At 39.5% G+C, this 14,224-nt stretch overlaps 1 protein-coding gene across 4 annotated transcripts in view; it reads left to right on the top strand.

Moving 5' to 3' along the window:
- The window catches only part of TBC1D4 (TBC1 domain family member 4), a 101,604-nt gene that overhangs the window by 76,396 nt on the left and 10,984 nt on the right, over positions 1-14,224 (top strand). The window contains exons 11-17 of one of the 4 annotated variants that reach the window (XM_015851631.2): positions 162-311; positions 7,067-7,227; positions 7,566-7,775; positions 9,871-9,873; positions 11,837-11,995; positions 12,969-13,127; positions 13,621-13,865. In XM_015851631.2, the coding sequence (XP_015707117.1) occupies positions 162-311; positions 7,067-7,227; positions 7,566-7,775; positions 9,871-9,873; positions 11,837-11,995; positions 12,969-13,127; positions 13,621-13,865 (1,087 nt within the window). Of the gene's footprint in view, positions 1-161; positions 312-7,066; positions 7,228-7,565; positions 7,776-9,870; positions 9,874-10,487; positions 10,592-11,836; positions 11,996-12,968; positions 13,128-13,620; positions 13,866-14,224 lie in introns of those variants that run through there. The other 3 variants (XM_015851632.2, XM_015851634.2, XM_015851635.2) reach the window with 3 other exon arrangements.

The raw sequence follows: 14,224 nt of genomic DNA on the forward strand, positions 1-14,224 counted from the left end.
GTGTCAGTGTGAAAGCTGCTGTGGCACAGCTGATATGCTTCATTTTCCAGGAAACAAAGTAAGTCAAAAGGAGGTACCTGCCCAGTGTTTTTAATTTGGATATTCTGTTGTATCTGATTCTGTGCTGACATGTCTACTGTGTTCTCTTATTGCCTGCACAGTCCTATTGTTGGGATTCATCGCTTTCACAGTGAGAGTGAATCAGCATCACCTGGTCTCCCTTCCTCTATCTCTGCCCCTTCTTTCCTGAAAACCTTTTACCAGGGCTCAGGAAGGTTGCTCCAGCACTCAGAAAGTGACCTCTCCAAGAGGTGAGAGCATTGTCTCCTGCCTAGTTCCTCACTGCCAATGGCTTAACAACAGGATTCCCAGTGCAATGCAACCTGTGGGATCCCTCCTACTCTGCCTTGCGCTCCTGCGTTTCTAACACACTTCCTAAGTACTTAACACTGATTTGCACCGATGAATAGGCTTTTGGCCAAAAAAGCCTGTTAAGAACTGAAGCTTGTCTTCTGACATCTAGGACCTGCATCTTGTTTCTTTTATTGTGTTGCAAATCAGCTGCATTGGTTTGTTGCTTGAAATGCAGTGTTTTTTAGGGGTGTTAGCTAATTGGATGCTTTCTCTGCTGTATGCAAACCAGCATGTATGGCTGTAATTGTTAGCATATGAAAATGAGAAAAGAGCAAAGTGAGATGAGTACAGTACTAATGTGGGATGTATATGGGGAAGGGGTAAGGTCAAGTTAGCTGAGTTATACTAGCTGTGATATTTCTAGGGAGAATTGCCAAGTGACTTCCAATTCAAGGTGAGTAGGGAAGAAGTCAAGATACAGGAAGGACTATCAGACATCGGTGTGAATCTGGATGGAAATCATACTTTTTAGTATAAAGAATAATCACTTCTTCAGGATGGTGCTTAAGGAAACTGCTTGTGGATTATTCTTCTGAAGTATGCCCACAGTGAATAAGGTGGAACTGTAGTTTTATATTTCATTGTGGTTTTTTGACAGTAGCTGTCCTTTGTATTTCTCTTCTGTCAGTGACTACTTCAGTCTGTACACTGATAGCTACTGTTCATTTATGTACACTGAACTGTTTGCAGGTTTCTGCTACTCCTCATCTCTATGTTTTTGTCCTCTTGTCTATTTCCAGCACGGACTTCTGGGGTTGTAGAATATGTTCACATGACTGTTTCTCCCTGAAAAAGTAACAGTAGATTGCACTCATAAGCCAGTGTTGATGAGACCTTATTTTTGGATGCATCAGGACTCTGTTATGTGGGGGTTTCAGTTGAGAAACACAGGGGGTGTCTAATGAATTTTTTTTTTTACTTTGTGGAATGCAGTTTCATTAAACTTCCTCATGTTAATTTTTCATCTCCACTTTAGGAGAGGCTATAAAGAATTGTAAAACCCTGCCCATTAGGGGTGGGAAAGTGTTGCCAGATTCACAAATACCCCTGGTCTGATTAAGGTAAAACTGTATACACACAATCCACACACTGTCGTCAATTTCAATGAGAATCTATATACTGCAGTTATCACAAAATATTGATAAGCAGTTATCCCCAAAATACTGGCACTATAACAATTAGATCTGTCTTAGCTCTATGGCTAAACGAAACAACTTTATAAGATGGCATCACTTAAAATCAGTCTTATGCTCTGTAGATGAACTATGCAACCTTAAGGAACCAAAACGTCTTGCAGTTATCAACTTGAGAAATTAACAGCTTTACAAGATATGGCATTTAGAAGACTGAAATAGGTCTTGCAATTACTTAACACATTTTAAGACAGAATAGGAGCGAAGAGAGAATTGGAGAAAGTGCAAGAGAGGCAGAGAGATGGACAGAAAAGAGATCGCTGATCTGAATCAGGCAGTTCCAGTAGTAGCTCACAGTGCTGGAGATAAGATGGTGGAGGGTGAATGTGTTTATCCAGGGGTGACAGTCTCAAACTAGCAAACAGAAATGATGACCTGGATCCCCTCTCAGGCATCCTTTTTATGCCTGGTGTAACGTCCCAAGGTCATGAACAAGTGAGTTTGCAATAACAAGTTTGTCAAAAATAAGTTTGTAGCCAAAACTTTCTGGCAGAGAAGGTAGACCATGGTATCTCGTACCTTGCTGATAATGGCTTCTGACTGGTTGTCATGGCAGTGGCCTTGCACAGCAAGTGTTTGAGGAGCACCAAGCATACCCTACATAAGCTTTTGTTTGTTCTTTAGTGGAATTAAATACACCAGTTAATAGGAGGTAGTTGACCAAAATGTGGGCTTAAGGTATGGTTTAAGTTGATCGTCTCTAACAATTCACAGGTCATAATATCAATATATATATCTTTTCTTTAAGCACACTGTATCCTGCCTTTTTTTATATATATATATATATATATATATAACAAAATATCTTTTCTTTAAGCACACTGTATCCTGCCTTATTTTTCTGACATTTATAATGTCTCTTCTTCATCTCCTGTCTGTAACTGCATGAACAGCATACAGCCAGAAACTTATAACATAGAGACAATTGTGAAACATGTAGTAGGAGAATTCTACAGTACAAGTCTTCCCAGAAGAGTAAACTAGTGTGTGAGTACAATAAGGTGAGATGTCTTGACAGGAAGGTTGTGGTGCCTCAATTGCAGAACCAGTGCCCATTCTCTTTACCAACTTAAGTCCACAGCTTTTAAAAAAGAAGCAGTAAATTATCCAGATTCCTTATCTTCATATGGGGGTATAAGCCAGTCATTACTTGGGAAGTTTTTCCAAAACCGGTCTTAGTAATGTGTCACATCTTTGAATATGGAATAACTTATTAAGTGATTCTACCTTTCCATTCAAGCACAAATGAATAGGTAAGCAGTGTATGCTTTTGAAATTAGAGGAGAAATTGTCAACATATCCTTGTACAAGTAGGCTTTTAATATCACCTGTTGTACACCTTGTGTCCAGTAACAGTCAATATATAAGCAAGCCATATACCTAGATTTTCCAGTCCCTATTGGACTGAAGTAATACTAGACTAAGTGGGTTAGTAGAAGTAACAGAAAATAAAGACTGCTAATGGAGGTGTGCTAGAAATGGTGAAAAAAACAACCTCTTACAGACTACCTTGACATTACTTTTCTTTGAGTTCCAGTCCAGCTTTGTTCCTCTGCTCCCTTCAGTTAGCAGACTTCGTTCAAGCTGAACCAACTCCTGGATCAGTTTTTGTGGGCAGCCGGATATATTAAAAACAGTGTTTTGAATTTGTGGAATGTAGTTGTTGATAAAAGCCATACTCAATACCAGGTAATGCCAAGATGAAATACCTGCGGCACTACTCCTTTTCATTTTGGCTGTACATGCAACTAAAGGTACTGGGTTTCACAGTAATGGTGTTTCGAATTGTGAGTTGAGGAGATCTTCAAATTAAGAGCAGTCTCCATAAGAAAACCCTCCTTCTGCTTAGGTTTCATTGTATGTGGGTTTCTGATGACATTTAAGTTTGAATTTGTGTAAAACCTCTTGTGAAAATGGCATCTCATTAGTTATGGCTCTTCTGGGAACAGCTATGCGTAACTTGCTGCGATACGGAAATTGTAGTAGTTGAGGGTGAATTCAGTGTTGTCAGCTAGTAGGGTTTATTTTAGTGAAGTGAATATTAGAAATATAGTCAAAAATATATGCTTAACAAGTAACCCCCATTTTGTAAGTGACTGAGGTAATCCAACTCTCATTTTAATTGACTAATGGAGAATGAAATGTATTTTCTAACCCATGATCATTAAACTCATCAGACTTTCCTTCATTTAGCTTGCAGATGTGTCAATGAAAGTTTGTGCGTGAGAGAAAGTTCAAATGTTTTATGGTTTTTCAATGCTGTTCTGCTGAGAGAGCTGCCTCCATCCTGATAGAGAACAAGCCTCAACATGTACCAGGCCCAGCTTGAGAGTTTTTTTTAGTGTTTTACTGAGCATGTAAGTTAAGATGGAATAGAGTGAAGTGTGACAGCACTTTACAAGACAAAGAATGGCAAGCTGGTCAGCTGTTAGGAACACTAATTAAAACCTAAGTGTGTTTTCCTTGCTAAGTATAGTTACGATAACTCGGTGTTCAGAAGTGTGTCCAGCCATATTGCATTGGAGAAAAATTCTTGACAGTCTGATCTCCTGTACTGATCATAGTCTGATCATGGCTTTGAGACTGCACGTGCTGTCACTGGCAGCTTTTCTTGATCTTCTGGGTAGGTTGCACTAGGACAGTAATGTGCAGAATGCAGTTGAATTGTGTGGTATGTGTGTATTTGTTTTTTTCTTATTGTTTTTGTTAAGAAATATCCATCTTCTGCCTTGCCACAGTGTCTAGACTCTATAACCCATAGTTGTGCAGCAGTTACGGGATTCCTTGAGTTCTAGGTAGCAGTTTCTCTTAAAGTGGAAGATATCATTGAAAACTGGAATTAATGCTTGACTATTCCTGCTAGATAACCTCACAGAACATGTCCCATGTTGATGTTTAAGCCTGTGTGTTGTCAAAACAGAGTGTTTATGGTCTTTTCTTAAGAGTTTACCCTCTGAGTGTTCAATGTTTGATATCCGTGCCCTGACAAGAAAGTTGTGAAAGTTTTCTTTTCCCCGTGTTGGGAGGCAGTGAAAAGCTGTGGCTGAACTGGATTTATGTTCTTGTTGCAGTTGTCATTGCTTTGCAGCTGCTCTTACTTTTAGTCTTCCCACTGACATGAATAAATCTCTGCTTTTAGCAGGGAGCAGATAAAGAATGCTCAAGTAGAGCGCCCTTGTTTAGAAGAACTTTCAGAGGTGTGCTGGCCTGTCTGAGCAGAGCATCTACATGCCTGCCTGACTCTTAAATTCCATTTATCTTAAAATCCAGAAGTAATGTTGTTTCTTCCAAGTTTGGTCAAGAGCAAAGCCAGGCAATGAAATTTAGACATGGGAGATAGGAAAATCTATGGATAAGCATTGTACAACTCATGTTTTCAAGGCAGGAAATACGTAATTGAGTTAACGTGTTAATTTCTTGCACCAACCTTCTGAACCATTTGATCACGATAGGTTATATTACCAAAATTGTTCCAGTTTCTTCCTGTTTTTACTCTGTACTGGTTCACACCTTCAGATCTTTTGTTTTTCTTTCTTTCTAAATAGAAATAAGGAAATTTTGCTTTCTGTCTCCTGTTTCTTTAATTTCTTTTTCTCTGGTGCCCTTGCCTTGTATTGAATACTAGGTGGTTTCTCTGATCACTCATCAGAGAAGGAGGAAGTGGTCAGTAGCAGTTGCTTGAAATGCCCCAAAAATGTTGGTAGGTATGATCTAACAGGAAATGAAAGGCCTAAGAATTGTGGGATTTACACATTTCATGAGGTAGCACATATAAGTGATGCATCCTACTGTGAATTCTGGGATTTGAATGTCTTAAACAGCTTTGAACAACTTAGTTCCATAGCTTAAAATAGCCAGTGACTTATTCTGACTTTCCTGTAAATTTTAGTACTGTAAATTGAACACTGTTCCCAAGACTGTCCATCTAGGAGTGTACCAGTCAAATGTAGGTTTTTGTACATGGCAGTAGAAATTGACTTTTCTTTTACTTCTTGCATAGCTTCTGCTTAGGAATACAGCTTCTGCCCTGGAATAACTTAATTTTTGTGTTCTGATATGTGATATGTAAGACTTGAAGTGGTGAGTAGCAGTTTTGTTTGTTATTTATAGAAACATGAATTCTTATGATTAATATACCCAAACTCAGTATATTTCGAGGAGTCATTGGGTTGAGATACCTTTTGAAGACATCAGTTTCAAAATTAATTTTGTAGTCTGTATTTATCTAGCACAAAGAATAGTTCCTCCTAGGTTATGTAAGAATTAATCCATCAAGAGAGAGTAATCCATCAGTAGAGTTAAACACAGGGAACTGAAGTGCTGTAGAAAGTATTAAAAATAGCAAATAATTTGTGCTATCTGTTATCCAGGACTGATTGCCCATAGTGGTGTTTTAGGGGAAAGCAGAGGTAGTTGACTGAGTATGAGCAAGTGAACTTGAAAATACAGTTATTTCTCCACCGATGATGTGAAAGCTGGGTCTAATGCCTGTGTGTAATAGTGAGCGCAGTTTGCTTGCTGAGGCTTAGGGACGTCAAGGAGCTGCTGTAGATCACTAGCATAGGGATGGCACTGATCACTGAACGGGTCTGATCTAGTTGTGTGGATAATCATTCAGTGCAGTGTGTTCAGTATGAGATGCGCCACACAGTACGGTGTAGGTGGTAGACTGGTATAACTGAAACTTCAAGAAGATGTGGTCTTGCCTCCCTTGCAGGTGTCTTTTTGTGCAAGACAAACGTGGAGAACGTGGCTGCAGCTGGGAAACTGTGGTAGTCTTCAACTGACTTACCACTAAAAGCATAGCAAACACCCAATTTGCTGGGCTTTCCTTTTATCTAATTATTTTTATGGACGTTGTTTTGTAACATGTTAGTTCTTCACAGGATGAAGGTCTGAGTACAGCTGCTGGTGTGTTGGTATAGCTGTTTTTCCCTTCAGGGATGGTGGATTTTCCTGAGATACCATACCTATTCATCAATGCAACTGCAGTCTGTAGGACTTACCTGTCAAATGTTTTTGAACATTTTGAGGAAAATCTATGCTTTTGTGGGTATTACATCAAGTCAAATGTGTAAGACTGATGTATGGCAAGGCAAGTTTTAACAGCTGAATATTAGTACGTTTTTTTTCTCTTGCTTGAAGTTTTCTTAGCTTTTAACAAACTTAGCTTTTAGTCTTCTCTTCTAATTGAGCACTGTATGATTATTATGAATTCTTCCCAGTGGTATTGTTGAGCAAACTTAACGGCACTGCTACAAGTTGGATACTTCTGTGTTTATGGTGAAGCTCACGCACACAGCACTCTGCCTTCTAAAGCTTTCCAGCACATGCTTCTGTAGTTTTTGTTGTACAGTAGGCAGATTTTTGTTTGTTTCAATTTCTTTTTTCTTCTTTTAATCCAAAGGTGTCTTGCTTTGATCACGCCACCTGTTTGTTTTTCTTTCTTTTTCCTTCAGTGATGGGGAGGGAAAGAAAAGAGCATCAAACATCTGCAGCAACGAATCTCTAAATGCAGCGGGGGCCACACTCACACCTCGCCGCATCTCCTGGCGGCAGAGAATATTCTTGCGGGTAGCTTCACCTATGAACAAATCTGCTTCCAAGATGCAGCATCCAGGTTTGTTGTGTGTGCTTTTGAGCAGTTGTTACTGGATAGTTAATACTACAGTGAGCTGCAGTATGTGAAGATATGAAAGGAAAAGGGGGGTCAGTTTGATGCAGTGTTGTTGCTAAAACCTCACTGGGGAGAAGTTGTGCTTATGCTTTCACATACTCTGTGACCCTAACACTTTATTTAAAAACGATTCTGTATTACTGAAGTGCATTTTTTCCGTGTTCGGAATCAGTCTCTCTGCTGAATGTGGAACTCAGCTATTTTTGTTCTGCTGTGATATAAATTTTCATGTTAGGTCAAACAATCTGAGTTCCCTCTAATAGTTTTCTGATTCTTTGCAGATAGTCTTGATGGAAGTGAATTGTTACCGCTATCCCCTCTTGCTCCACCCTTGGAGGAAGACCCTCTTCTTTTAGTACTGCAGAATGAGGATGGTACAGATAAAACAGGAGAGAGGAAAAACTCGGAAGAACTACAAAGTCTGTGGAGAAAAGCCATCCATCAGCAAATTCTGTTGCTTCGAATGGAAAAAGAGAACCAGAAGCTGGAAGGTTAGCTATTTAGAAAATACCTGTAAAGCTATTACAGATTCTGCTGCCTAACACTGGAAGTTGTACTAGCGTCAGGTACCTCAAACATTGTGTTTCTGTATCTTCTGGGTTAATAGTGCTAGACTCAGTCATGTGTCAGCTTATTGGGATCTCTATCCACCTTCCAACAGTCCAAGTCACTTTTGTCAAAGAAAATGATGGGTTTTTTCCCCTTTTAGTGCATATTAGACAGTAGTTGCCACAATCTGGCTGACTTCTCCTGGAATTCTAATGTGGAGTCAGAAGAAGGGATGTTATGTGAATGTTAAGTATAGTAAGCTTTGCCCTCTGTAACTCATTTCAGTTCTTTACAGCATGTGATGTTTCTGACCAGGTTTTCTGTCACCCCTTTAACCAATTTATTAGTATTTGTACCCAAATATTTTTGAACAGCTGGCTTTTAAGGTATGTCAAAAATAGATCTGAAGTTGGCCATGCTTGTTATTAATGATCAGAGTTCCTGACTAAGATATTTTATTATGATTGGTTAAGACTTGCACAAGCAAACAGTCAGATTCAATGTTTGTCCTAGAATAAAAAAAAATCCTGAAAATAGTAGCTTTCAATGCAAGTTAAAAATTTCAGATGTCCTCTCTGCAATTGCTTCCCTCGTCTTTTGTATGGTGTATGGCTGGATTCTTCAGACATCATGATCTTTTAAAGGCCAGTTAATTGTTTTTCCTTTTTCAGTGGTCCTTACTGAGAAGACAGGGAAGGATATGTATATGAAAGTATTTTCTACACAAGTAGCCTGTTACTGTGTGTTCTCTCTACTGTTGTTACACTGTGTTAGCACAAACTGTGGGAGCTTATAGATTCATAGGGATCATCTAGAGAGATATCTGTTTTTAACTTAAGCCATTTCATTATTCATTGTTTTAGCAAATTGTCACTCTACTGTTATGGGGTGCAGAAGTTTGGATGTAGTGACTAATTTCATCTTAATTCCTCTGGTAACATGAGCTTCAGAGGGTTGGTTCTTTTCCATACCTTCCCCACAAAGCTGGAGTTGCTGAAAACAGTTAAAATAAGTCAGATTCCCTAAAGATTCATCTGTAATTTATTTTCATTCTGTAACTTCTGCAGGAAAGAAGTTGTCATGGTTTAATAATAATGCCTGCCTAGTAGCTAATAGGGAAGACAGGAATGTCATAATATCATAGAATGGCGTGGATTGGATGGGACCTAAAAGATCACCTAGTTCCAACTCCCTGCCATGAGCAGGGTTGCTACCCATGAAATCAGGCTGTCCAGGGCCCCATCCAACCTGGCCTTGAACATGTCAAGGGATGGGGAATCCACAGTTTCACTGGACAGTCTGTGACAGTGCCTCACCATCCTCATTGTGAAGAATTGCTTCCTTAGATTCAATCTAAATCTCACCCCTTTTAGTTTAAATGTTACCCTTTGTCCTGTCCGTACATGCTGTCATTGTCAGCAATGAGGACTCCAAACTGGGACCCATCTACTTATCCCACATCTTGGTTTGCACTCCAAGGTCTGTTCTTGTATGCAGTATCATTAGTACTGGTAGCGAATGTGGTCCTCTCATGATGTGCTTTGCCTATCTAGAATTCACAGAATTGCAGAATTATAGGAGTTGGAAGGGACCTCTAGAGATCGAGTCTAGCCCTCAAATTCCTTATCTCACTTTCAGAGAGTGAGAATAAACTGTTTTAATGCCTATCTCTAGGCTTCCTTTTCGTGGCTGCTATAACATAGAACATTTTGTGGGTGATACATATGCAGAACCGATGTGTGCACAGGTTCAGGCAGTGGTTGGTGACTTAACCTACAGGTAAGAGTAGATCTCAGAAATGAAAAAGATGATAACAAAAATGCAGCCATTTCTCTACTAGCAGCCAGGTTCCTACTTGCGAATTTATTCAGCTGTATGTGACTGGTTTTAAACTAGAATTGATGTAGAATGGTTTTGAGTAGTGTTCTGGGGATTTTGTTTGTTTTTATTTTTATTGACAAAATGTTAATAGAACCTTTTTTCCTTTAATTTTTGCTGTCGAGGAGACTTGGATACTATTAGCTCTTTGTTTTGCAGAAGGTAAGTTCTACAAATTGCACAAGCTTGGTTGGTTTTTGTGTTTTATTTTATTTTTTCTGAGCAGGTAAAAACAACTTTTCTGGTAGTCTGTCACAGACTTGTGTACTGCTTGGAAGAATGAGCATCCTCAAATGAAATCATAGAGTGATAGGTTAGTGTTTAAAATAGGCCCAGTCAGGCTGCGAGTTCTTTTAATGAGACCATGTTATTGATTCCTATGGAGGAAGAGTACTGTACCTTGAAGAATAGTTGTCTCTACACGCACTCAGGAGTCTTCAGTAAATAGAATCTTATTGTTGTAACACAATGTCAATGCTTATGGGCTGGTTTGTCCTGGTTCTGTGACTAGCAGGGTGGGGGACCCATGGACCCACACCCCAGGAAAGGGAAGAGGGTTGGGAGATGGGCCTAAAAGCAGAACAGTGGCAATGATCTGAGGAGAAACAAACTAATTTACTCAACATGGTGTGGGAATGCAAGGTAGCACGCTGTAATACCATATGATGAAGATTGAAGCTCATCAATCAAATGGAATGAGAGTGTCTGAAAAACCAAAGGCCTTACTCTAATGCTGAGGTGAGACATATAGCAGGGCCACGTGGGTGGGAAAAGAGAGAGCATCTCCTGATAAGAGAACAGATTTATCTTTCCCTCTTATCAGAAACTGTAACAGAACAGCAAGCAGTCCTCTGAGAGATGTAGTTCTCTTCTGGGACAGGTATCTGGATGTGAAGCATTAACTCATTAGCTCCCAGCACACCTATGGTGGTATGATGTGGAATACCACACATCATAAAACCATGACACATACAGCTTTTGGAAGTAATTTACCATCTAAATCTTCTGATCAGCTATGCAGTGAGCTTACAGGATCATCAGCATTGGTTGTATGCAAAGTAGGGTGATTATGTGAAGGAACAGATTACATTGCTTTACCGGTTGTGTAATGATATGAGAGTTTGCTTTAACTTAGATGATGGCTGGGAGCAGGAGTTCGTTGGTACAGAGGAGGGAGTCTCCTGCAAGGAGTGAATATTGCACACAGATAAAGGCAAATTTGGGATAAACTGGATTTCAGCTTTCAGAGATGATATTGTGAAATATACAGTTCAGCTGAATGATAATCAAGCCTACCTCTGTAAATTAAGACATATTCAGATCTTGACTTCAGTTTGATGCTAGTAGTATGTGGAATCAGCGTTTTACTGTGTGCATGTCGTGTATAATAAAACAACCACAGTTAATTTCTCAGTAATAGAAATGGAAGCTATTCCTCCATGAAATTTCAAAGTAATGCCATGGTTTTACATTACAAATAGGGAATTCTCTGGATAAAATATCTTGTCCACAGGAGCATTCTGCAGTAAAATTGTTAAGTTTACAGTAAGGTATGTTCTGTGCACGAAGTACAGATGCATCTTTCTGCATGTGGTTCTTGTTAGATTCTTTCTTTGTTTTATTCACTTCTAGTTAGCCTGATGATGCTGGGCAGCAGTCCGAGAAACCTTCATGACCCTCTTAAGGGATGTGTAAAAACTGGGGCTGGTGTGCCTAATTTGTTTCTTAAATCTCTATTATAAACATTGATATGTTTGGGACTTGCCATACTAACGCCTATTTGACATGAGGTATAAATGAAAAAATCATGAAAGTTGTTATTGCAGTGCAGTGTGTTGAGCAGGTTTTTGTTCTTGCCCCAAGCCTTAAAAAATGTCTTCATGTATTTCATGAATTACTAATGTTCAAGACCCAGTAATAGAAGCTGAATTGCTACCTGCAAGCACTTCGTCAGAGCATTGGCCCCATCTCAGCAATTAACCGATGGATTGTAATAAGAGTATTTATCTCTAGTCAGATTGTGAGATAGACGTATCCAGCTGGATTTTTGATGTCTGGTATAATTATATTACAATTTTTCCAAGTTACTTTTTTTTCTTTTCTTTTCTTATGCTCTGTGCTCTAGCAAGCAGAGATGAGCTCCAATCAAGAAAAGTCAAACTGGACTATGGTGAAGTTGGTACATGTCAGAAAGATACCATAAATATTTGGGATAAGAAGTTACTTAACTGCAGAGCCAAAATCCGATGTGATATGGAAGATATTCACGGCATTTTGAAAGAAGGTATTTACATAGGATCGCTTTTAGCTATCAAGTCTGAGGATCTTTTTTGTTGTTGCCTTTTTATACTAAAGGAAATCTGCCAGCAGTACCCTGGTTTCAGTAGCAGAAAATTGTTTAAAAACCAGCCTTCTTTTTGCATATATCTCCACATCCTACAGTCTTCGAGCTGATAGTAGGTGTTGTTATGTCTGAAAGATGTGGAGCTTTTGGAGGGGGGCCACAAAGATAGGCTGGAGGAACTGGGTTTATTCAGCGTGGAAAAGAGAAGTTTGCATGGAGACCTTGTTGTGGCTTTCCAATATTTAAAGGGAATTTATAAACAGGAGGGGGAATCAACTTTTTATATGGGTAGACAGTGATAGGACAAGGGGGAATAGTTTTAAACTAAAGGAAGGGAGATTTAGATTCAATGTCAGAGGGAAGTTTTTTACAGAGATTGGTGAGGTGCTGGAACAGGTTGCCCAGGGAAGTTGTGGGTGCCCCATCCCTGGAAGTGTTTAAGGCCAAGGTGGATGGGGCCCTGAGCAGTCTGATCTAGTACTTGATCTAGCAGCTGGTAGCTCTGCCTGTGGCTGGGAGGTAGGAACTTGATAATCCTTGAGGTTCCTTCCAACCCAAGCTATTTTGTGGTTCTAGGATATGTAGTCAGAGTCCTAAAAGTAGCTCTTTATCTTGTCCTGGATGGAGTTCTGCATCTCTTCCTGCTGGAGGCTAACAGCCTGGATGTGGCAAACAAAGGGATGTCTGTACCTCGATTGCCTAATGAAGTTGCTCAGTTCAGTTATCATAACTTTGTAGTTAATGTTTAGTCAGTGGGACTGAGCTGAGAGAATGCAGTATGTTGTGAACAATTTCAGAAGGTGTAAGGGATCCTCTGGGCTGGTTAAGCTATGACTTCATAAAGCAAATTCTTTCATGTTACAGCACAAAATTGATGCCCTGACTTAAGCCTCTTGTGTTCTCTGACCTACAGGTGTACCGAAAAGTCGTCGAGGAGAAATTTGGCAATTTTTGGCTGTGCAACATAGAGTCAGACACAGACTGCCAAACAAGCAGCAGCCTCCTGATGTCTCTTACAAAGAACTTCTGAAACAATTGACAGCTCAGCAGCATGCCATCCTTGTAGATTTAGGTATGTCTGTTGGTGGCTGGGAGATTTTTCTGATGTTTTCCATGTGTCTGAGAGTAAATACACCAGTCTTAATGGAAGCTGTTGCTGGAGATGGATGCTGTTGTATGAACACAATTTTCTGTACTGTAAAGATATGTTCTACATGTGCCACATAGTATCCTTGTTGCGGTTCATTTCTTCGGTTATGTTTTTCTTATTTACACTCTCCTATGTCTGAAAAGAGGAATTGAGCAGTCATTTCTGCAAGTTATGTGCAGGAAAAGAGAATATGAAATAAGTTGAGTGGATGCAATCTGAAGCCTGTGGTAAAATATGGATTGCTTTTACTCAAATCAACCTGCATATGTAAGTGGAGAGAAGAGGCCTGTGGGAAGAGAGGAAAGCTGTTAACTAATGGATTTGGTTTTTGTTGTTTTGTTTTGTTTTGTTTTGTTGTGTTTTCTTTTGTTTTCTGAAGAACTGAATATCAACTATTCCTTTCTCTTTACCTCAGGACGGACATTCCCTACACATCCTTACTTTTCTACCCAGCTGGGAGCAGGACAGCTATCGCTCTTTAATCTCCTGAAAGCATACTCTTTGCTGGACAAGGAAGTGGGTTACTGTCAAGGTATAAGCTTTGTAGCTGGAGTGCTGCTTCTACATATGAGTGAGGAACAGGCTTTTGAAATGCTGAAGTTCCTCATGTATGACCTTGGCTTCCGTAAACAGTACAGGCCAGACATGATGTCACTACAGGTAAGTCAGACCCTCTCATAAAGCAAACATTTAAAACTTTAAATGAGTTTAGAGCTGTCGTGGGTTGCTCATGTTCTCCAGGGGCTTATGAAACCTCTTAACTCTGTTTTGGAGGTAGTTAGGTGCATAAAAATGTTACCATTAAATCCATTTGTGGCTCTGAATTTGCAAACAAAAAAGTCTGGAACTTGCAGACTTTTCTTCTCATACGTTCTCATGGTCTCCTGTTTGGAAAGTCTGCATTTCTCTGCTTGCGTATCTACAGGCAGAGTTTAAAGGTAAATTTGATACTGTTTTTCTTCAGTTATAAAGACTTGAGGTTTATGAAAAGGCTAAATCAAGTCAATAGCGACACTCAG

Source organism: Coturnix japonica, chromosome 1 (assembly GCF_001577835.2).
Source record: "Coturnix japonica isolate 7356 chromosome 1, Coturnix japonica 2.1, whole genome shotgun sequence".
Lineage (NCBI taxonomy): Eukaryota > Metazoa > Chordata > Aves > Galliformes > Phasianidae > Coturnix > Coturnix japonica.